A 24,677-nucleotide genomic window follows, 5' to 3' on the forward strand; every position below is an offset into this window, starting at 1 on the left:
ACACTGAAATAACAGCCCAACATCCCAGAATCAATCATGGCTAATAAGAAAAGCATGGTCAGCATCCAGGAGCTGACTCCTCTCATTTACAGTAACAATAGGAGTTATCTTAGGACAGGAAAAGGCTTTGACACCTACTTAGCTAACAGTGTAATTGGTGCTTAGCGCTTCCAGAATGCGCTTATGGTTGTCATCAACCAAATACTCTGTTGGCAAAGGCACAAAACCAAAATGAAGGATTTCACAATGAGTACGTTATGGAATCACAGATATGAGGGTTAACCTGATACTTACCAGACAGATGGATTATAATGTAGATCTAAAACTTTTTCTCACGGATCAACACAAAAATATTATACAGACACAGGTCTTAGAGATGCCTGAGTCTGATCACACAGACTCTGAGTTTAAATACCGGTGGCTGAAGAAGTTAGATGTAGCCCTAGGGAGTCTGGGAAAATATAGATACAGCCACAGCTGGAGGGGTTGGGGGGGAGACGTCGATTTACAGTAGTGAGAGGAGTTGACTCTTTACACATGGGATTAAAAGCATCTTTTCACTTTTAAAAACCACAGAGGAGAATTACGCAGGTACCGCTCAAGCTCTGTGAAATGATCGCAATAGAACTGCGCCAGCAATCTGCAGTTCTGTTAAAGAAATCTTCCACCAGGTAAGGTTTTATGCCCACACTGCAGGTCCAGTGCAGGTATAACTGTGCCATTCATCTACACGGACATGTAGAAATCCATGTACTTGATAAAGAATCTATCCCACCTTAATGTAAAGAACAGATATTTGGTAGCAGTAATTTCTCCATAAAAACTGCATGTGAATAAACCCTTAAGGTGGCCATAGGCATTGGGACAGATCTACCAAAAGTGTCAAATTCTTGTAAATGTAAAGTAAGGGTGTAAACATAGACTAACAGCATCTATTGGTTGCCTTACCTTGTACCAGCTGATGTTAGGGAAAAGAAGGATTAGCCTGTCAGAATTCAACACTGCTGATCCTTGTGTGGTGTGTCAGGTAGTGACTTACTTTCCTCAACCCATTTAGAACATATGCCCACTCAGCTGAGCTGGGCATGCAGAAAGAAAGCAGCAAGCATGCCTAAAGAGTTGCACTGAATGGTACCATGCTGCCTACACGGTTTTGATAAACAGGATAACATATGCTGTCTAGTAAGTTCATGCTTCCTAGAATGAATTTTCCTAATTAAATAATAAGAATGAGCCCTACCAATGCTTTCACTATTTTGTAAGGTTTAAAGGTATTCTCAAGAATTTTAAAAAAAAACCATTGCCTTAGGGAATGGTATAAAAATTATAAATAATAAAACGCATACTCACACAAACTCCCCACCACCCCAGTCCTGCTGACACTCCTGTTTCCACCACTGGAAGTGCTGCAATGATGTCCCGTATATTGAGCATGTGATTCTGCAGACAATCACTAGGCCGTTATGTACAATACATGCACAAAGCGACCATGATTGGTCTGCAGCATCATGTACTCAATGGACGGGATATTACTGCTGCACTTCCAGATGGGAAAAAAAGTAGCAGCAAGAGTGGTGAGTAGACTTTTTTTCATCTTTTACCCCAAATGTTTTTTGTTAAACAATGGAAACCCCTTTAATACAACCCTAGAACCCTTTAAATAGTGAATTGAAATTGACAACAAGTATGTGACTAACTTGGAACTGATGACTACTTACCAGCTTTATAAGATACTGCATTGGCTTTCACAACTGACTTCTTGTAACAGAGGTACACTGCTGATCCCCACTAAAAAAAAAGAGAGAAGGAGACACTAAGTCACGGCAAAAAATCATCCAGCGCTGCGTCTGCTCTACTATAAATAGCTGTGCTTACCTCATAAATAAATCAGGGTCCCTCATTTTTATATAGAGACAGTTCTGTGGGTGGCAGCTGCTAAATGTCTATTGTTTAACTAGGAAAGATCCAATCTATAGTGTAATCTCTTACTTTCCATTGAAAATGACATCTATAGCAGGAAAATGTGGGCAAGAATATAACTATTACTAGCAGATGATGTCTGACAGCTTGGGAGAGCTCAGTTATTCTGCTTTATTTTATTTTTATTCTTCTAATGATCAACTTTTTTTTTCGGGAACCCTCTCCTGGCCTCCCCACTACTCTGTTGCCTATCCTGGTATCACTGCCTAAATATAAAAGTAAAACCTATTTGCATGTTTTATGCATTCATACACTCTGCATTTGTACTGTATATAAATAAAATACATCATAATAATAATAAAAATAATAATAATAAACCTAAAAGGAAATAGTTTTGTTCTGAAAGAGTGACGTCACTTTTGCGCAGCTTCCACATGGAAACTAGCCAGGATGCAGGGTTACCCCACTGAATGTTAAAAAACGAAATCCACAACAAGAACCATGATAAAATCTGCAGATACAGAATAAAAATTCCAATCAGAAATCAGTGGCTAAGTCTTTAGATTTTTGATAAGTGATTACACTATTAGTGCACAAGGCTCTATAGTGTAAATGCCACTGTGTATAATAGGGGATTGAAGTAGTTGTCTTAGGCGGCTCTAGTAACCACCGGCGATCAGTTGCTATCCCTGAAGGAATCTCACTAAGGTCATACAGTTACACTTTAGGGACTGCTGCAATGGAAATCTAATAGGACATGCCAACCATGCACTTGAAATGTAATACACAGGCATGTTAGCCACTGTACACATGGCTCCAAGAGGGAATCCTGGGCGGGGGGCTCATATACCCAATCAGGGAACAGTGATTTCGTAATGCAAAGACCCATTTTTATAAATCTTTATACACACCTAGCCAATGGGGGGCAAAAAAAAGACTAATACCGCAATGGGGTATATGTGGCCTAACCCGGCACAATCTTTAATGACAGAACACAAAATAATGTGAATGTGTCACTGTGGTTTACATTTTTTTTGCACAAATCAATAGTACAGGTGATTTTAAGAAACTTTGTAATTGGGTTTATTAGCTGAAAAATGCATTTTTATCATGAAAAAGTAGTTTGAAGCTATCCCCCCTGTCTTCATGGTTATCTATAGAGAGGGGAGGATTGGAGGAATATGAGTCACCAAAACAGGACAACAAAGAGTTAATTTACAGGTACATCACAGGGCTATCTGCTGTGAAGTCAGCACTGACCTCTCTGACCTTTGAATGCCGGCTTTCACACAGCTCCCGCTGTGTAATCCTTTGTTCTCTGCTCTGTACTGGCAATCTCCCTCCTCCCCCTCCATAGGTTACACAGGGCCCGACTGATGTAAAAGAGTCGAGATTTCCTGATAATGAGCAGTGAGTGAGAGAGAGGAGGGAGGGGGGGGACTGGTGAAAGTCTTCTTGAATGCAGATAATGGCAGATGTGCCTAATATACCCAATTACAAAGTTTCTTAAAATCGCCTGGACTATTGATTTTTGCAAAAAAAAACAAAAACACAGTGACTCTTTAACAATCAATAATAAAATGAATATGTAATTGTGGAGAGAGCGCTGTAGTCTTACCATGCTACTATTAAGGTTCTTTTCCACCTTACAGAAGGTATGTGGCGGAGTCTCGCCTTTGCTGGGGATGATAATACATATGTCAGTCACAGCCAGGGTATTCTGGGTCATGTTTTCTGAGGCTCTTCGGAAGGTGATATATGCTTTCTGTGAGGAGGTGCTACTACTTATATTGGCAGGACGTCCATATGGTGTAGTCTGGATGATGTGACAACCCTGTTTCAGCCTCTCCTTCCATTCATACAGGACCCTGAAAAAGGAAGCACAGGTTCACTGCTGATGGATGGCACTGCCAAGCTCCTATGGATATGTAGTCCAAACAGATTTGTACCATTTTCAACATAGCTGGTTGGCATCAAGCCTACAATAAGGTTGGCAGGCAGCATCGCTTCCCCAAGGTTATCCAGATGGTGTCATCTACTCAAACAATGAAGGACATGTTGTTTTTATTCCTTTTGACTGGTTTGGTACTGTGTGTCATTCATTCTATGTGACACGCCATTGCAATTATAATACTGCTACTAAAGTTTTAAAAATTACAGGTACATGTAAATATGATTCCTTAAAGGGCTATTCTCTAGAGACGCTTGCTCATTCGTTGGCCTGTCCAGCCAATAATCACCCAGTGTAATATATCCCTTACACCTTGAATTGAATACCTGTCTAATCTAAGGGTAGGCCACCAATATAGCCCCAGAAAACCCTTGTTAAAGGGAATCTGTCAGCACTATATTACGCACTGAGCTGCTGTATACATGCCTCCCCCAACCTTGCATAAATAATGGACAGGTAACTGTCCAGCACTGAGCCCTGTGCGAGGAGAAGGAGGAATGCATGCTGCGGCTCAGCAAAGTCTTCTTGACAATTCAGCTCAGAGCATGATATAGAGGTGACAGTTTCCCTTTAAAAATATTTGTTTAGGGACTAATGGCCAACCATTAGATATAGACATAAGGATGTTCAAGTGTCCAAGTCCTGTGTTCCCTGCCAATCGGATGACTAAAGGTGCTGTATCTCTTTCATTGTTCAGCAGACACACTGCTTACTTTTGTAGTGGTTGTGCTTGGTATTACAGCTCAGTCTCAGCCACCTGAATAGAATTCATCTGCAATACCAGGCACAGCCATCAGGAAAAATACAAAGCTATGACTGGTAAACAATAAATCTTATACACAACTTCAGTCGGTTAATGGGGGGGTCTACACTGATATAAGACTGTCGGCCATCAAATCCTGGAAGTAGCCCTGGAAATCCCTTTAATAAATCAGTGCTTATTGTCAGTAGAGAGTGTTGTATCCGTTGTCAGTAATCTATGAGGCCCTTCTGATTCTCCCACAGCTTTCCTACACAATAAGCCTCTAATTCTGGCGGGGGTATCAGTCGTGTTATGGTATTCACACATAGTAAAAACAGAGGATTAATGGCAGAACACATAACACTTTATTTCAGGCAAGCGATATAAGCTAATGTTCCCAGTTAATACATGTTATGTATCCATCACAGAATACATTGTAAACAGACTGAGAAACCAGACACAAGGACTGATGTGTCACTCTGCCCACCCACAGTCATTGTTCAGAAGATTCTGAGAAAATCCTCATATTATGTGAACTTACCCTAGATCTGTTAGAGGAGGCTTGTCTCTCCCTCTTCTATAACACAGATATATCTGAGGACCTCGGAGGCTCCCGTTATTGAGATCAGCCGACAAGCCGGTGGGGGTTGTGTCCATACATACATATCCCTGGGGCACCTCTTCCCCAAGGGATTTGATAATCACTGTAATATCTGTGATTGGTTCCTTTGGTTTCGCTATCCTATGGCAGGCGTCATTGAAGTGGATTTCCTCCTCAAGTGGTTTCGATGACTCCGTTAATCCTGCAACAACAAAGTAGTCGGCAACACGGGGTCCTTTGTCTTCCATCATCTTCCGTGTTGGGGTGAGACAGCTGAAATCAGAGTAAAGAGTAGTAAGTTTTTCCCCCGCAGCGTAAGCATACAATGGCTTGTCTGGAGAAAAGTCCATGAGAGCGATCATGGAAGAAGTAATCATCTACAAGCTACCTTATTTTTACTAAATTCTAAATTTTCTCTCTGACCACATCGGTAAATGGCAAACATCCATGATCCAGAGTCTGAACACCATCCAGGTCCACACAAATCTAACAGCTCTTATGAGGAACCTGGACTCTGAGTAGCTTAAACCAGGGATGGGGAATTGAGATGAGCGAACCTGGAGCATGCTCGAGTCGATCAGAACCCGAACTTTCGGCATTTGATTAGCGGTGGCTGCTGAAGTTAGATAAAGCCCTAAGGCTATGTGGAAATCATGGATATAGTCATTGGCTGTATCCATGTTTTCCAGACAACCTTAGAGCTTTATCCAAGTTCTGCAGCCCCAGCTAATTAAATACCGAACGTTCGGGTCGACTTGAACCCGGTTCGCTCATCTCTAATGGGGAACCTTCTTCGCTCCAGCTGTTGCAAAACTACAATTCCCATCATGCCTGGGCAGCCAAAGCTTTAGTTTTGAAACAGCTAGAGGGCTAAAGGTTCCTCATCCCTGGCTTAAAGTGTCACTGTTATCAAAGTTTTCAATGGTAAGGGTCTAGGTAAAGGGACACCCAGTCATCGCTAGAATAGGCAAGAAGTGCTCAACTAAGCGCTTCTCTAACTGTCTTCTCGTTGCAGGAGGCAGATTCTACAGAAACTCTATAGAGTCTGTTTAATGTGAAGGAAGAGAGATGGCGAGAGAAGCACTAAGCTGAGCACTTCTTTCCTGCTGGTTCAGGTAACTGATAGGGGGCTCAGCGCTTGGACCAAACAAAACTTTTTCCACGTCTCTGACATGTAGCAGTTTGACATGAAGCTGTGTCAGGGCTACGCATTGTGACCTTAGAGCAGTGGCCATACCCAATACAGCTTTACATTTACATTAATCACCTCTATCTTGTATTTCATTAATCCCTTTTAATTATGGGATTTGTTTTTTCACTCCTCTCTCCCCCCCCCTTTTACCATGAAGGGGGCAGGGGCTGTCATATTTACACCATTCACCCTACTGTAAAACAGACATGTTATCTTCATCCTGCAGGTCATTAAGATCCCAATTATTTTTTCTATGTTTCACTACTTAAAAAAAAAAAGTTCCATCGCATCTTGTGAACTCTGTAATTTTTTTTTTTAATCCCATCTACGGAGCGTGAGGGCTTACTTCTTGCACTGTGATCTGTATATTTTTATCTGGACCATTTTGTGGCAGATGTAACCAGAATCAGTTCTGGTATTGTTTTTTTTTTCTCTCCATTTCCAGCTTCCCACAATGGATTTAACCCCATAAAGCAATCTGCTTTGTGAACATACTATAAGCATCTGTCAAATGAAGATGTACTGTATGATGGACTGTATAGGCTTCATGCAGATCGCTCCACTGTGGTCTAATAATGATTTTAGATTCTACAACTACCATTGTGTAAAGATACAATGAAAGGATCAGGCCTGGATTGTACACATGTAATAGAAAGACTTCTGGGACTGGCGTCTATGTATAGCCCCGATTTCTCTCAGGAGTCAGCATCTCTGGGTTGGGCTGTGACTTTGTCACTTGAGACCAAATAAAAAAAATGACACGCAATCCTACTGAGAAGAGAAGCCTCTTGTTCTTCAGTAATGGAGAAGACGAGACAGACGTTGATAGAAATATTGACAACGCAGCAATTTTACCATGCTACTTCTGTTTTCTTATTGGTAGGAAACTATTCATCACACTTCTCAATAAATCCTTCTAAATATACTGTATTTCCTTCCCGGTTTAGCAGACACATGCTTATGAATGTTCTCAGGGCAAAGAGCACAAAAAAAAGAATTGTAGAGCAACTGATCTAAGAAAATCCCTTTAAGGAAGGCGTAATTTCTTCTAACCCTTGAATTAAACTTTGAGGGCTGTTAGAACCTAAACTTAAAGGGGTATTCCAGGTTATTTTGATATTAATTCTACTGATTTCTCTTGTAATATAATTAATATATCTCATTGGTTTCTATAATAAATTTTGTCTCTTTCTCTCTATTTTTATGTAAGTCACGTGTTTCTGTGACGTCACCGAACCGGAAGTGTGGGGACTTCCCCGACTCGGCCGGCCTCTTGGTGTTTATGTAGTTAGAAAGCTAGCAGAGCTTTACAAACGGCCTCCCTGCGCACGGGAGGTCACATGACACCCTGTTCCCGGGCGGCCTGTCAGTGTGAAGGAGGTCGCATCCACCTCCTGTATAATCACTAAAACCCTCCACCCCCTGCCAGTATAATCCTCCCGATGTCTCCCCCGGCCCCCTCCATCCTGTGTATACAGTCCTTTTCAAAGATCTCTCACCCCATCCCCCGGTCTCGGCACCTCTTGCACTCAGCTGACAGGCTCTCTCTCTCTCTCTCTCTCTCTCTCGCTGTGTGTGAAGCAGGAGAGATTTCTTTCCTGCTCCGTACACAGTGCCTGTCAATTGCCCCGATAAAACTCAGCTGCCAGGAACTGTGTACGGAGCAGGAAAGAAATCTCTCCTGCTTCACACACAGCGAGAGAGAGAGAGAGAGCCTGTCAGCTGAGTGCAAGAGGTGCCGAGACCGGGGGATGGGGTGAGAGATCTTTGAAAAGGACTGTATACACAGGATGGAGGGGGCCGGGGGAGACATCGGGAGGATTATACTGGCAGGGGGTGGAGGGTTTTAGTGATTATACAGGAGGTGGATGCGACCTCCTTCACACTGACAGGCCGCCCGGGAACAGGGTGTCATGTGACCTCCCGTGCGCAGGGAGGCCGTTTGTAAAGCTCTGCTAGCTTTCTAACTACATAAACACCAAGAGGCCGGCCGAGTCGGGGAAGTCCCCACACTTCCGGTTCGGTGACGTCACAGAAACACGTGACTTACATAAAAATAGAGAGAAAGAGACAAAATTTATTATAGAAACCAATGAGATATATTAATTATATTACAAGAGAAATCAGTAGAATTAATATCAAAATAACCTGGAATACCCCTTTAAGGCACTTTCACCCACCTTACTTATTCTAATGCAGTGTGCTACACTTGTTCATGTTAATCAAAGTATAAAATAATAAAAAAGTATAATGTTGACAGTATGGATTAAAGCATAAAATATTAAAAGTGCCATCATTAAAACAAGCTGAAGGTGCTGCCAGCCATCTGAGGTAGTGACATAAAATAAGCAGGTGACAGCGCTTTCATGCTCTCTCACAACCTGCCAGCGTACGGATCCTAATGAGCGCAGAACATCGCCTTTTGCTTTTGATGTGTGGGAGACGCTCCCAGGATTTACAGCCTATAAATGAAAAAGGATGGTGCTTTACAGACAAGCCAAGGGTGATAAATCGAGTCTTAGGAAGTTGCCGCTGACCACACACTGGTCACAGAGGAGGACTGTAATTTACAGAACGTACTGTATCATTACTGCTGCCACATCTTCAACAGCTGCAGAAGGCGAGACACGTCAATGAGAGCTTAAAGTGGACATGACTGCGTTTTGGTTCCATATTCTACCAATGCATCTACCAAACGGCCCAAAGTCGCTCCCCTCCATGGAATTAATTATGGTTTTACAATTAAAGAGAATCTGTCACCCCCGACTGCTTGGTGGCAATGCCGGTTAGGTATCAAAGAAAGCATTGAGAACATACCTTTTATTTTCATAAATCAAAGCTTTTATTTGAGCCATGGAGTCAAGGAGGAGGGGCCTATAATTCTCTGGGCCCTAGCACTGCATGCCTGCTGCTTTGCATAATTAGTGGCACTTATGCTGGGTTTACACGGAGCGATTATTGTTCGAATTTTCGCTATAACGATCGCATTTGAGCGATAATCGTTTCATGTAAACACAGCAAACGATCAGGTGATGAGTGAAAAATCGTTCATTTTGATCTTTCAACATGTTCTCAAATCGTCATCCATCGTTCGCTAAATATTCGCAGATCACTTTGTGTAAACAGTCTTTCAAAGATTCACCCTATGTGAAAGATGGGCTTAAACGATCTTAAAAACGATCGCAATAACGATTTTTCTTACAAATCTTCTAACGATTTTTCTCCTTCTAAATGCTGATCGTTATAAAAATAAAATTGTTGCTTCAAAATCGTTAATCGTTCCGTGTAAACCCTGCATTAGTGCTAGGGCTTAGCAAGTGATAGACTCCGCCTCCTTGACACTATTGATGGCCTGAATAAAGAAATTGTTTTATTAAAATAAAAAACACAGACAACAGCTATGTTCTGAATGCTTTTCTTGATATCTATCAGTGCCGCCAGCTCGGCAGGCGGTCAGATGGTGACAGGTTCACTTTAATATCCCCTAAATGACCAGGCCTGAAAAGGGAGAGGGGACGCAGCGGCAAAGATTGGAGGGTCCTTCTGTCCTGGCTATACTTAGAAAGCAGGATTTGGCAAGATCATGTGTAGGACGTCCTCTTAACTCACTCCTAATAGATTTCAACATGCCCGAGAAGGGAAGTAAGCCTGTGGGTTACTCTGCCATTAGGAACAGATGCTTGCTTAGCTAAGCCAAGTGTTCATGTTTATGGTGCCATAGGATGCCAAATGCTCCAGCCTATGATAATGAAGTCTTATGTAAAGCTAAATAATAACATATAGTAAACTGTGCTACTGACACCAACTAGCCCCTGCTACATATATATGGAAGTAGCACATACAGTATACAACTGCTATACTGGGCTTCAGCGTCCAATCCAATCAATAAGTATAAGAGGATACAGGATGAGCTGAGTGGAGTAAGCTTGTGATTAAGTAGGTGCTAGCTCCAGAGCGTGCACAGGGCCTCCTCCATCTGGTGCACATTCCATGATGACACACCAAATGTGTGCAACGTCCACACAGCCTGTACAGCTCAGGACGATAAAACACTTCAAGCTAAGCCATTTCCTGTTCTTCAGTTTTCTTTTACATCAGGGGTGGGGAACCTTTTCCATGTCGAGGGCCGGTCGGGCATTTATAAAATCATTCGAGGGCCGCATACCGTGCGCGGCAGTTAGTAGCGGGGGTTTGCAGCACCCAGGGCAAGGCAAAGTATTGTTCGCCTAGTGCCCCTGCTATTGTAGTTAACCCCCAGCCATGTCCCTGGTAGCCTAGTTAACCCCCATCAGTCATGCCCCTGGTAGCCTAGTTAACCCCCATCAGTCATGTCCCTGGTGGACTAGTTAACCCCCATCAGTCATGTCCCTGGTAGCCTAGTTAACCCGCATCAGTCTTGTCCCTGGTGGACTAGTTAACCCCCATCAGGCATGTCCCTGGTGGCCTAGTTAACCCCCATCAGTCTTGTCCCTGGTAGCCTAGTTAACCCCCATCAGGCATGTCCCTGGTGGCCTAGTTAACCCCCATCAGGCATGTCCCTGGTAGCCTAATTAACCCACATCAGCCATGTCCCTGGTAGCCTAGTTAACCCCCCATCAGGCCTGTCCCTGGTAGCCTAGTTAACCCCCATTAGTCATGTCCCTGGTGGCCTAGTTAACCCCCAACAGTCATGTCCCTGGTGGCCTAGCTAACCCCCATCAGGCCTGTCCCTGGTGGACCAGTTAACCCCCATCAGGCATGTCCCTGGTAGCCTAGTTAACCCACATCAGTCATGTCCCTGGTAGCCTAGTTAACCCTCATCAGGCATGTCCCTGGTGGCCTATTTAACCCCCATCAGGCATATCCCTGATAGCCTAGTTAACCCACATCAGTCATGTCCCTGGTAGCCTAGTTAATCCCTCAGTCATGTCCCTGGTAGCCTAGTTAACCCCCCATCAGGCATGTCCCTGGTAGCCTAGTTAACCCCCCATCAGGCCTGTCCCTGGTGGCCTAGTTAACCCCCATTAGTCATGTCCCTGGTAGCCTAGTTAACCCCCAACAGTCATGTCCCTGGTGGACCAGTTAACCCCCAACAGTCATATGCCTGGTGGACCAGTTAACCCCCAACAGTCATGTCCCTGGTGGCCTAGTTAACCCCCAACAGTCATGTCCCTGGTAGCCTAGTTAACCCCCAACAGTCATGTCCCTGGTAGCCTAGTTAACCCCCAACAGTCATGTCCCTGGTGGACCAGTTAACCCCCAACAGTCATATGCCTGGTGGACCAGTTAACCCCCAACAGTCATGTCCCTGGTGGACCAGTTAACCCCCAACCGTCTTGTCCCTGGTGGCCTAGTTATCCCCCCCCCCCCCAACAGTCATGTCCCTGGTGGACCAGTTAACCCCCAACAGTCATGTCCCTGGTGGACCAGTTAACCCCCAACAGTCATATGCCTGGTGGACCAGTAAACACCCAACAGTCATGTCCCTGGTGGACCAGTTAACCCCCAACAGTCATATGCCTGGTGGACCAGTAAACACCCAACAGTCATGTCCCTGGTGGACCAGTTAACCCCCAACAGTCTTGTCCCTAGTAGCCTAGTTATCCCCCCCCCATCACTCATGTCCCTGGTGGACTAGTTAACCCCCATCAGTCATGTCCCTGGTAGCCTAGTTATCCCCCCCCCCATCAGTCATGTCCCTGGTAGCCTAGTTATCCCCCCCCATCAGTCATGTCCCTGGTAGCCTAGTTATCCCCCCCCCCATCAGTCATGTCCCTGGTAGCCTAGTTATCCCCCCCCCCCCCATCAGGCATGTCCCTGGTAGCCTATTTAACCCCCAAATAAAAAAAAAATAAACATCCCTCTCACCTTTCCTCCGTTCCCACGCTGTTCAGGTCCTCTTCTCTCCCAGGTCCTCTGTGCCGGTCTTCTCCTGCAGGCGGCGCGCGATGAAATGACGTCATCGCGCGCGGCCCGCAGGAGACTGAAGACACGCGCCGCTTTGGAGGAGGAAGGAGCCGACACAGACAGCACGGCAGCTGTCACAGAGGATGCTGTGTGCGCCGGCTCCTTCCTCCTCCAAAGCAGCGCGTGTCACAGGGGAGCCGCGGGCCGCGGGCCGCATCGGGAGGTCTCAGGGGCCGGATGCGGCCCGCGGGCCGGAGGTTCCCCACCCCTGTTTTACATTCAGGCCACATTCTCACGTCCGTTGTCCTGTCCGCAACTGCAGATACGTAATTGCAGAAAGGACATGGGGCAAATGTTATTCATTGGCCCCGTTCACACGTCCGCGATCTGCTGTAAAGTGGACTGTAATTTGCGGCACGGATCGCTATGCTAATGAAAACACAAATTTATCAGGCTGTGTGTTACTTTAAATGAATTGGGGTAGGTAGGACTACACATGTACTTGTCGGCATAAGCAGAAGGACACATACACCACAGATCATTAATTCCCCTATTAATTTTACAGACATTTTTTACAAATGTTAAAGCTAAAGTTAAAGTGGTACTCTAGCTAAAAAAAACAACTGAAATCAACTTGTGTCAGAAAGTTATAAAAATGTGTAAATTACTATTAAAAAAATTTTTTATGCTGTTATATTACCCACAGGACGTGATGTACTATTTCCAGTCTGACACAGTGCTCTCTGCTGCCACCTCTGTCCATGACAGGAACTATCTGGAGCAGAAAAAGGTTTTCTATGGGGATTTGTTACTGCTTTGGACAGTTCTTGACATGGACAGAGGTGGCAGCAGAGAACATTGTGTCGGACTGGAAAGAATACGCCGCTTCCTGCAGGACATTTAGCAGCTGATAAGTACTGGAAGACTGGAGATTTTTTAAAGTAATAATTATTACAAATAATTATTTACAAATTTGTACAACTTTCTGACACCAGTTGACCTGAAATTTTTTCCCACCAGTGTACCCCTTTTAAGTTTGGGGCCCTTTTTCAGTTGTGTTTTGGCACATATTTTGGGCAGTATCCTCTAAAAATATGATGTCTAATCTTCCACGTTCACACCTGTCTGCCATATTACTCCCAAGGGTACACTCACAATTGATATAATGGAAAATTTGTGGTTTTCCTCAATGCAGGATGCTGACCTAAAAAACAGCTGTTCTTGAAGTGTAAAATTACAGCCCAAATAGCAATGTGTGAATATAGCCTTAGGGTGTTCCAAATTATTGGTAGAAATAAGCTCCAGTCTAGTCTGATATAACCTTCTCAGAAACCTGCACTTTCGGGAATATTCTCGCTGGATGTGGTGCTCTCATCTTCTGTCTAGTACAGGGTCTGCTGGGGGATTACAGCCATTTTTATAATAGAAAACCAGTTCAGAAGCTCTTCATATAAATCCCATCTTCCAACAGCTACTGAGGACTGTAATCCAGCAGTTCCTGGATGGCTCATTTCTTTACTCTTATTTTCTCAAGCAGTATATGCGTATCCAGGAATTTACTGAGCCATGCATCAGGGAACATAAGAACGACACCCGGGTAGGAAGAGAAGGAGCACATGATCCCTACTGAATTCTGTGTCCGCTTCATTCTATCACTCAATGGTCAACAATAAGAAATCAGCTGAAGCAAATGTGCAGTACAGCTGGAGATCTTGTGCGCCTGTCTGATCACTCCTCATCACATGCTACATCTCTCCAGCAAAGATGAAGGGACTCCTATTCTCCACAATGGTGACTGGTGTCCAATGATTTCCTCAGTGATACCTGGATTACCTCTAGGCCACTGGATGCCACACAATAGCCATGTGGCATCTGAGCAGATCTGACTACATCAGCTAGACAGAGGCATAGGATACCAGAAACTATAAATAGTGAAGGAATACAGACAGGTTTAAGAAGCACATAATAAAGTACACTGTGTCTGCTTCAGCTACAGGTGGAATGGTCATCTATTAGATATGTATGTCATACTGTTATTGTGTCTAAAATGCCTCTGGACAGGGACGGTGATGGTATATAACTCAGATATGGTGCAGGTCTGACTACTGGGAGCCCCACTAGGTAGGAAATCTCCGGGCAGAGTACTATAGTTTTACAACACACACAGTCCCTCTCTTCCAAATCTGGTGTTTGGCGCTGCAGCTCAGCCTCTTTAACTTGCAATACTAGGCAGCCCATGAGCTATTTACAGGCAACCTGTAACTGCAGCTCAGCTCCTATTCACTGGAAGAGGAGCCGAACTGCAGTCACACATTGCCACCATGAACGGAGACAAACTCTCACCGTGTAATGTGGCACCAAACACCTGATCACAGTGGGTGTCCGCATCCCACCGATCACTTACTGATGAGATGTCCCGTGAACTGCTCATTAGTGCCGGAAAAAACAAACTTAAAGGGTTATTTCTTTTTCATACATTTATGACATACCCACAAGATATGCCCTAAATGTCTGATAGAAGGGGGCTCCCCACCTCTAGAAAGAGGACCCCTCCCCCCAGTCCTGTCCAGCATGGTCATGGTGGATTGTATCCCTGTCCATAGTCATTTTTCAAGCTGTATGTGAAGAGTTTTTCCAGCCTTATCATAATCTGCATTTTAGGCTAGGTTTCCGCTGACATATTGATCAATATAAGCGGCTGCAAACTATTACAGAGGCCAATGATTTGTATTGGGAAAATACAGTGTGAATAAAAATAGAACAAGCTCTGAGAATAGCGGCACTGATGCCGTAACAAGCTAACATTAGTAAAGACCCGAATAAAAACCTAATGATGCCGTCAATGCCCTGTACCCCGACCAGTTTCTGTGTCTTTTATCCTCCTCCCATGTCCGTGTGTTGCTTATCCTCTCCAGATGCTTCCAGCAATGTGAAAATTTGAGCAGGAATAACAAGCGTCCCACAATAATAGGCCTTTTCATGGCCGGATGTTGCCTCCAATAGCACAATATTCCATAGGTTACAGGGGTCAGAGGGCTGCCCATAAACACGCATGCAGGAGGGTTTTGTCCACTACAAAAAATAGAACCTGCTTATGTTTATTTTTCCCTTAGTTCCATGATGTTTGTGCAATCTCCCGGTGGCTGTGCGAGCTGGTCATCACATGGAGGGTGCTACCAGCAAGGACTCGGCTACAGCTAGCCAGATCATCTACAATCATATGGGGGTTAGAGGTTTTATTAGTACAGCAAATCCTACAATGAAGTTGAAAATGTAAGTTTTTGGAACCGAAAAAGGATTGCCACTTAGTTCACTATATTTAAAAAGCAGCTGCTTTTGGTACATTTTTTGAGCCGCCTGCTGGCCTTTTACGGCCCGTAAAAAATTGACCTAAAATACAGAAGCCTGAATATGTGACACTCCATATACCGCGGAAATAAAGACCTACCCTGAAAATAAAACCTAGTGTCATTTTGCAGCCTTTTAGGAATTGGCTTGAAATATAAGCCCTAGTTACAGTCAGCTGACCAGATGACACTGTATGGCCAAGCATCAGCCAATCAGAGCCAGACTTGTTATGCCCCCACCTGCTCAACATAAGCTGCAGGGGAGGCAGGAGGGGTAAGAAGAGGCACAGGAGGGGACATTGCATAAGGGGGGATGGAGAGTACGTGGGCCAACTACAGGGGGAGGCAGGTATACAGTATGGGGACTACCTGCAGAGTGGGGACGTATACAGTATGGGAACTACCTTCAGAGAGGGTACCTTCAGGGGGTAGGGAGGTGTACAGTATGGGGGCCTTACTGCAGAGGGGGAATTTATACAGTATGGGGGAGAAATACAGGGGAAATACAGTCTAGAAGCGTAAAAGTGGGATATACAGTATGGCAGCTAACTACAGTGTAGAGGCATACTGTCTTTCTCCAAAGAAAAAGAGAAATAAAATTACATAAGGCCCGGTCTTATATTCGGAGAAACATGGTAGCACTACATAAATATCATACAAAACAGGTGGTATGTATTATGAAAGAAGCATAGAAAAAGCAGTACCCTTACCTGCAACAGTAATGTCTATGAGACCGACATTCAGGAGCCAAATTATAATCCACATTATTAGGGAAATAAATTATTGAGTCCATTCTAACCAGGTAACTCAATAGACTCACTAAATCCCATCTGTCCTCACAGTCTATTACTCATTTAGCTGATAGACACAACATGTCAGCCGTACCCGAACGAGATCTATCAGACAACAAAATCCAAGCCTCCAAATAAAACAAATACACCAACGCCAGTACAGAGAACACCAGTAGCTAAATAGAGGTGAAGTTCAGTAAGGGAGAGGGATACGACCTCTACAAACAAAGTCTGACTACACATGTACTGAAACATTTGTACAAACAGCAGCGTCTAGGCTTACCCTCAGTGACCCTGCACTTATATACTAGTATGTGACTACTAATAATACACAGCTGTCACATGGATCCTAACCATGAAGATACACTACGATCAGTCTCTTCCCCTACTCGGCTGTCGCCTTGTCCATCTATTAGCAGAATGCTGGAGCCACATGTACTCTCTACTACAACATACATATTCCCTGTGTTATTTACAGGGACATTCACACCAATTACTCACATCAGAATTATAGATCGTTGTGGATGTGATTGGAGGAAACAATCACCTGATGCCGGGCGAATTCCTAATGTATAGAAGGCATTAACAGTATTACTGACTGTGTATTACCAGTATGGAATGTATAACATGTATAATCCTGAGAATACGTGATCTGCTGGTTAAATCCTCAATATGCTGAAACAGAGCTTGTCTCGTGGTGGTACCTGACAGTGATAAAGCAAGGCCTATTCACCATCCGCTGCACAGAAGCCCCCAAGGATGGGTTCCAGGACATCGCTGTGTGCTGCCAGTCCAATCTATCCAGCAATAAGACATTTACATGAATAATCACTCAGTACTGTTCATCTGATGCATATGAAACCATAAGAGGAATACAGCCTTTCTATACCGTGTCTTATGAAGCATGACATGACACTATCTGCAGTGGACCTGGTCTTATGGTGAAGGGTCAGCACCATGCGCAACATATCTGTGAAAGACATACCAAACATTCACTGGCCTTCTGGCCTCAGCTGGGGGGTATGTACTACCCCCTTTATTTATACAACATTAAAAAGCTTTACAGGCTGTGGTTCTTCTATACAGATCACTGCAAAAAACTTTTTTTTTTAAACACTGCAGCCAATGACTGGGAAATGCCACTGTATGGCTAAATAAAGGCATACATCGGAGGTATAGGTCAGGGAATATGTGCGGCCTAGAGGCATGGCATTATAAGGCTACGTTCATAAGGAAGAAATATAGCAATGTTACTTTTTTTACATTAACTCAAGAATCCAGGACAGAGCTGGAGGCTTGTGAAATAAGTGGCGCTCCTATACCGCCATCCTCACATTTCCACATCCAGTGTCCTTTATGGATCTATGCACCTGCACGGCACAATGATCATCTTGCTATCTAGGCCAATCGCTATTTGTGTTTGCAATCCTTAAGCCAAGGAAAATGTCCTGCATGTTGCTAAAATGTGTTTCGTGTGATTCAATGGGTTTTATTTATAGAGAGAAGTCTCTGATGAATCATCTGAAATGATAGGATAAAACCATCATAGTTGCACTTTCCATTGTCACATCCACAGAAGACAAAAAAAGGCCAATAAATCTGACAGTAAAACAAGCACGGTGATCGTACATTGGTAATGGCTCTAACATCCAACTTAGGCTCTGTTCACATTATGTTTGGCCTTTCTGCTGGAGGTGGTAGTGGTGGGAGGATTTCACACTGTAGAATTAAAGGGAAAGTAACAGCAGTAAGAAGACTCATCTGCTGTTATGTTCTCATAGCTGAAAACAAGGTTCATTTTCTCACCTTCATCCTTAGCGCCATATTCACAAAATCTTCACTTCAATCAATCAATATATATATTAGGCAGTTCAGTGCAACAGAGGTGGGTCAACAGCCCTTTAAGGGGTACTCCAGAAAAAAAAAACTTTCTTTCAAATCAACTGGTTTCAGAAAGTTATAAATATTTGTAATTTACTTTTATTTAAAACTCTCAAGTTTTCCCATGCTTATCAGCTGCTGTATGTCCTACAGGAAGGGGTATATTCTTTCCAGTCTGACACATTGCTCTCTGCTGACATCTCTGTCCAAGACAGGAACTGTCCACAGTAGGAGAGGTTTTCTATGGGAATTTGCTGCGGCTCTGGACAGTTCATGTCTCGGACTCTCAGCAGAGAGCACTGTGTCAGACTGAAAATAATACACCACTTCCTGCAGGACATATAGCAGACGATAAGTACTGGAAGACTGGCGATTTTTAAACAGAAGTAAATTACACATCTATATAAATTTCTGAAACCAATTGATTTGAAAGAAAAAGAATTTAGCTGGACTACCCCTGTAGTGCAACCTGACTGACCTCCCCGAATTTATTTTACTATTCACACTAAGGAGTCCGTGGAGCCTCGGTTGCGAGTCTCAAAACACGGGATAGCCAGATATCTCTAGCCTGTTGCCACGGGGTGCCTCCATGATAGGGAGAGCACCACACCACCCTGATAAATAGCCCCTTAAGTCCCACTCGGTTGCGAGTATTGGAACAAGCCCTTGTCATGATCACAATACTCGCACCTTGAGTTAGACATTGACAAAAAGGGGCCACCCTTGTGTTTCCCTATTTATGTTCCAATACTCGCAACCGAGTGGGACTTAAGGGGCTATTTATCAGGGTGGTGTGGTGCTCTCCCTATTATGGAGGCACCCCGTGGCAACAGGCTAGAGATATCTGGCTATCCAGTGTTTTGAGACTCGCAACCGAGGCTCCACGGACTCTTGTTTTGCATATTTAAATTTTGGGAAGCATCAGTGGAGACTCTTGATTGAGTACTTCATTGGAAATTTTTTTCACTGTTCTCCTTGAGTTCAGTGATAGCTGTGTTTTGTTATTCACACTAAGGGTATAAACCCACACACCGTATACGCAGCGTATTTACTGCTGCGATACGCAGCAAATACGCAACAAATACGGAGCAGATTAGATCTAAATAACTGAACACAGCATCAAATCTGCACCATCAAATCTGCTGCGTATTTGTTGCGTATCTGCTGCGTATACGGTGTGTGGGTTTGTACCCTAAGGGTATAAACCCACACACCGTATACACAGCGTATTTACTGCTGCGATACGCAGCGAATACGCAGCAAAAACGCAGCAAATACGCAACAAAAACGCAGCAGATTAGATCTAAATAACTGAACTCAGCATTAAATCTTCACCATCAAACTGCTGCGTATTTGCTGCGTATTTGTTGCGTATTTGCTGCGTATACGGTGTGTGGGTTTGTACCCTAAAGCTCCACGACTCACTCACATGTCTAAATAATAAGCCTCATGGACATGTCTTTACTACCGAAGAACACTTGGCTGAAAACTAGGGATGGTCCGAACCTGAAATCTCGGCAATGATTCCCGCTGTCTGCCCGCTCTGTGGAGAGGGTGGATACAGCAGGAGGACCGCCTGGAAAACTGGGATACAGCCATAGCCATAGGCTGTATCCCAGTTTTCCAGGCAGTCCTCCGGCTGTATCCACCCTCTCCACGGAGGTGGAAGACAGCGAGAATCATTGCTGAGAGTTCAGGTTCGTACGAACCCGAACCTCGGCAGGTTCGGACCATCCCTACTCAAAACCTTTTGGATTTATTAATTTCTGTATTGTAATTTTCACTAAAAATTAAAAATGTCAACAGCGTTTGTCAGACATGGCGTGTGCCTGTTGTTCGGTGGATCTGTATTTCTGACCCTATTTAATACAACAGCGGCTGTACACAGCCATAATACAGGCATTTGCATGAGGCCTTATAATGACGCCTTCTGTAATAACCATAACATCCACCTGGGTGTGGCACAGTTGTCATGCTGTATCCTCCTATGCTTTTACACAGTGGCCTAATACATTTGGTATATACAGCATTTATTTTGTGATTCTTGTTCCCCTTTCCCTCCCCCGCGCGCTTACTGTGTTCTGTCCTGGTCTCTCTGTTACTAAAGGCAAACTACTCCTAACAACAGCCATTGGACAGCAGACTACAAAGAAGTGAGACATCTAGTGGCCATGAAGTCAGGGCTGTTTTTCTAAGGTAAGGAGTTATTTTTTCGAAATAAAATTATTTAAAACCATGCTAGGAATCACATGGAGGGAAGTTGTTTGAAAAATTAAACAGGTTTTCTAACATAAAACTAAGTTTTAGATAAGGGACAAGTAAGAGATCGCTGGCGTCCGACATCTGTAACCCCTGGCGATCACCTGATTGGCCACCTCCCCCCCAGCTTCTTTGTTTTGAATACAGCCACGAGTAAAGCATGTAATCCGTGGCTCCATTCAATCTCTATTGAGCCGCCAGAGAGAGCTCAGTACAGCACTTGGCTCTTTCCACGGCTCCATAAAGTATTTAAAGAGCCTAGGGTCATGTGCCGTATCCACAGCTGTATTGAAAACAAAGGAGCCAAGGGCAATTAGGAGATCACCAATGGGTACGGAGGTCAGACCCCCGCAATCTCTTACTTGTCCCTTATCTACAACTTAGTTTCATGTTGGAAAAACTCTTTAAATTTTCAAACAACTTCCCTCCATGTGATTCCAAGCATATATGTAAATCTTTTAGCAAAAATAATGGGGACAATGTTGAAATGCCCCCTTAAGGAAATGGTTTGAAAGGTTTCTTCTCTGCACTATGATCCAATCCTGTTTTGCTCCTAGCGTGCCTATGGGTCTATAATACAGATCTGTAGAGGCTCCCAACGTTCGCGGTTGGTAATCTTAAATCCTTACCATATGACCGCGGTATATAAATGAGGGATATGTCCTGATTTACTCATGAGACTGTTAACCTTTAATGAGAGCTAGAAAGCATATTGGAGTCCCGCGGCTCAGCTCTATTACCATTGCTTAGAACAGAGCAAAATTGCTGCTGGTGGGAAGTTTGTTTGACACTTAACATCTGACATTTAGAAAGTTCAGTCTTTCTACATAGCACACTGAAACAATACAAGGCCACTTGGCAAGAAGCTGAGACGTAATTACTGGCGAGACTCAATGCTTTTCACCACAATACTTGATGCTAAATGACTTTATGTAACCAGGCCCCATCAGTGCTAGAAGGACAGCATGTATATACCTGCTCTGCTGCATGGAACCAAAAAAGGTCCAAAAATAAGAATCTTTTTCACACTCTTTCAGTTATGAAAAAAAAACAAATAAAAAAAAAAACAAACAAACAAAAAAAACAAACAAACACAAAAGACAACAGTAAAAGTACCAGGAACATATGGGCAGGGAGAAGGCGCTTCTGAAGATTTAGCTTTTCTCTTCTTTCTTAATATTTCATTACTGCAAATGGTTAGTCACACAGAGGGCTCACAGGGAACACAGGACTGTTCTGGAAACTAAATGAATGCAGATTCGCGGATGGGTCAGATATAGCACAGCTGGGGCCAAATGTGTGCTTTTTCTTTCCTTTCTGTCACCCAAGTGCAAAAAAAGTGAAACCACCGTCCACCTCTACTGCAAGTGCTCTTCTAAAGAAGGGCCCTGTCCCATTCCTAAACTCTCAGGGCCAGAAGCCCCTCAGGTGTGAGGACAAGTGGCTTCCTTCCTTCCTCAGTGGAGACCTCTGCTTTTCTTACAACCTGTCACCATAGGTAGATCCAGCACAACGGCCTTTTGACTACTGATGAATGATACAATATCAGAACCGTGGCGATTGTGTTTTCTCATACAGGATCCATGATAAGTAGAGATGAGCGAACCTCGAAGATGCTCGAGTCCATCCGAACCCGAGCGTTCGGCATCTGATTAGCGGTGGCTGCTGAACTTCGATAAAGCCCTAAGGCTATGTGGAAAACATGGATATCGTCATTGGCTGTATCCATGTTTTGGTGAGACAAGATGGGGCATCTGCAGGTTTAGTGCCTAGGGCAGCAGCAGCTGGTAAAACGGCCCTGAGCAGACATGAGCATGACTCTTTTTTTTTTTTTTTTTTTTTTTTTGTTATGCTGTAAAACAAAGCTATACTTCTCTGAAATTCAGGTCCAGTCTCATAAAGGCAGATTTTTAGTCTTGAGCTGAATGGGGGGGGGGGGGGGGGGGGGGGGAAAGACTAAACACATAGGGGTACATTTATGAAGTCCGGCATTTTTTACGGTGGGCTTACAAATGTCCCCGCAGCTCAGAGCCAGTCCAAGCGAAAATTTTGAAACCTACGCCAGCTCAGAGCTGGCGTAGGTTTCAGTATCATTTTTTTTCAAGGGAAAAAATTGAAAATGCGGAGCATGCAGAGGCCGCGCCCTCTCTGCGTGCAGCTGCACCCCCGTAATGCCCCCTCTCCACCCCACAGGCGAAGGTGGCGCAAATGCGGAAAAAAAATTTGCAAAAATACCGTTTGCGAATATTCTTACGCCGATTTGCCCCATCTGCGCCTAAAAAAGGCATTAACACCTTTTCATACATGTCCCCCATAAAGTTCCGGCCAGTACAGAGGGACACAGCTCATGTGTCCGTCAATCACATGACTGCCTTCTCTGTGAGCGCTCAAATGATCAGGACTTCCTGTGTTTAGTTTATTTTTTTCAGAGACTAAACACAGGAAGTGCCATGTTTTCCATGATAACTAAAAAAAAAAAAAATGATGAATGATGAATGTAAATTGCAAGTTATAATGACAGGGACACTTTAAGACATTGACTGAAGCAAGCCACTAATTGTATACATAGAAAAACCCTTAAATACTTCTGTATAGAATTGGAGGGTCCTTATAGTCTTGCAAAGCCCCTTTCACTACTCTATGTCTGGTTTTCATGTCCTTATTTCTACCGTTCATCATTGAGCTGAGTAAGGAAACCAGGTATTCATACACTGTATTTTTCCAGTAACACACTTGGCAGCCTTCCTATTTCAGACATTAGAACAGTAATCCAAAAGGAAAGCGTCACAGTCAAGTAATTGTGGTGAGACAAGAGGCAGACTTTAGAAAAGATTGGGTTCTCTAGAGTTTGCACAGTCCTTCCTGTAATGAAAGATTTCGGATGCTGGGAAGGTCCAACATATAGAGGTGGCTGGTGCACAGACAAGAACCACACTGCTAATCAACAAAGCATCAAAACTGCTATGGGTGTCCTATAGAGGGACGTACACCTACAATAGTAGACAGCTCTTTCCCCAACAAGATGTTTTAGAACTGCCAGTCTGGGGTGGCCAAGAAGAAGAGCACAGCCAAGTACTGACCAATAATGATGTGGCTATAGGTCGTCTGAGGAAGAAGCTTGCTCATCTTGTCCTACTATACAAACAAAAGGGGAAGCGTTTACAGGGAAAATAGGAATATTCTTTATTTAAAAAGATATAAAAAAAATAAAAAATAAAAAAAAACACACACAGGCACCAACGCTGGGGTCTGTGTGATGTCACATGAATAGACTTTGTTACAGGACACTTATGACCACACAAATGCAAAAAATGGGATCCCAGGACACCCCCAAATGAATATATCTAGTATAGTGATGTTGTCATCGCACAATGTTTCTCCCTACACATGGAATAAAAGTCAATAAGTTATATATAGTGAAAGTGCAAGTGCTCAAACCATGTAACAGGGCTCAAATGGTTAATACAACCAGTAGGCAGTAACATGAGGGGGGAAAATACATACATAAGGTATAGGGGGGGCTGACAGTAAGGCACCAGCAATGGAGGGTTCCGAGTCCACAACCCGACGCACGTTTCGCTACAATAGCTTCTTCCGGGGAACATCACTATACTGGATATATTCATTTGGGGGTGTCCTGGGATCCCATTTGTTTGGTCATAAGTGTCTGTTCTGTAACAAATTCTTTTCATGTGACATCACACAGACCCCAGTGTTGGTGCCTGTGTGAATGTGTGGTTTTTTTATGTCTTTTTAAATGATAAAGAATATTCATACTTTTCCTGTTAAAGCTTCCCCTTTTGTTTGTATATATTGAATTTGGCATTAGAGATTTTTCTCTTGGTTAATTCACCCTGTCCTACTGCAGGGCCACAGAAGTAACTGGATGGTTTACGTAGCTTCAGTTTCATCAGGAGGGAATCACATAGTGAACGAAAAAGCTTTAGCTTCTCAGTACATAGAGCAAGAACTGCAAGTAATGGACAGCTCCGTATGGTAAATCACGTGCTGCGTGTATAGGAGTTTTACAATGCATACGCTGGTCATTAGCTACAATGGGAAAATAAGTATACTATACTACTGTGCAGCACACTTCTTTTGCAATAA

General features: G+C 43.7%; 1 protein-coding gene across 6 annotated transcripts in view; it reads right to left on the minus strand.

The window, feature by feature from the left end:
* The window catches only part of DENND4A (DENN domain containing 4A), a 93,409-nt gene that overhangs the window by 50,468 nt on the left and 18,264 nt on the right, over window positions 1-24,677 (minus strand). For 3 of the 6 annotated variants that reach the window (XM_069985817.1, XM_069985781.1, XM_069985772.1), the window contains exons 1-4: window positions 16,350-16,522; window positions 5,155-5,487; window positions 3,539-3,788; window positions 1,719-1,788 (exon numbers count right to left, since the gene is read on the minus strand). In XM_069985817.1, the coding sequence (XP_069841918.1) occupies window positions 1,719-1,788; window positions 3,539-3,788; window positions 5,155-5,487; window positions 16,350-16,432 (736 nt within the window). In that variant the 5' untranslated portion in view covers window positions 16,433-16,522. Of the gene's footprint in view, window positions 1-1,718; window positions 1,789-3,538; window positions 3,789-5,154; window positions 5,488-16,349; window positions 16,523-24,677 lie in introns of those variants that run through there. The other 3 variants (XM_069985798.1, XM_069985807.1, XM_069985789.1) reach the window with 2 other exon arrangements.

The sequence above is a fragment of the Dendropsophus ebraccatus genome, chromosome 1, assembly GCF_027789765.1.
Source record: "Dendropsophus ebraccatus isolate aDenEbr1 chromosome 1, aDenEbr1.pat, whole genome shotgun sequence".
In the NCBI taxonomy this organism is placed as follows: domain Eukaryota; kingdom Metazoa; phylum Chordata; class Amphibia; order Anura; family Hylidae; genus Dendropsophus; species Dendropsophus ebraccatus.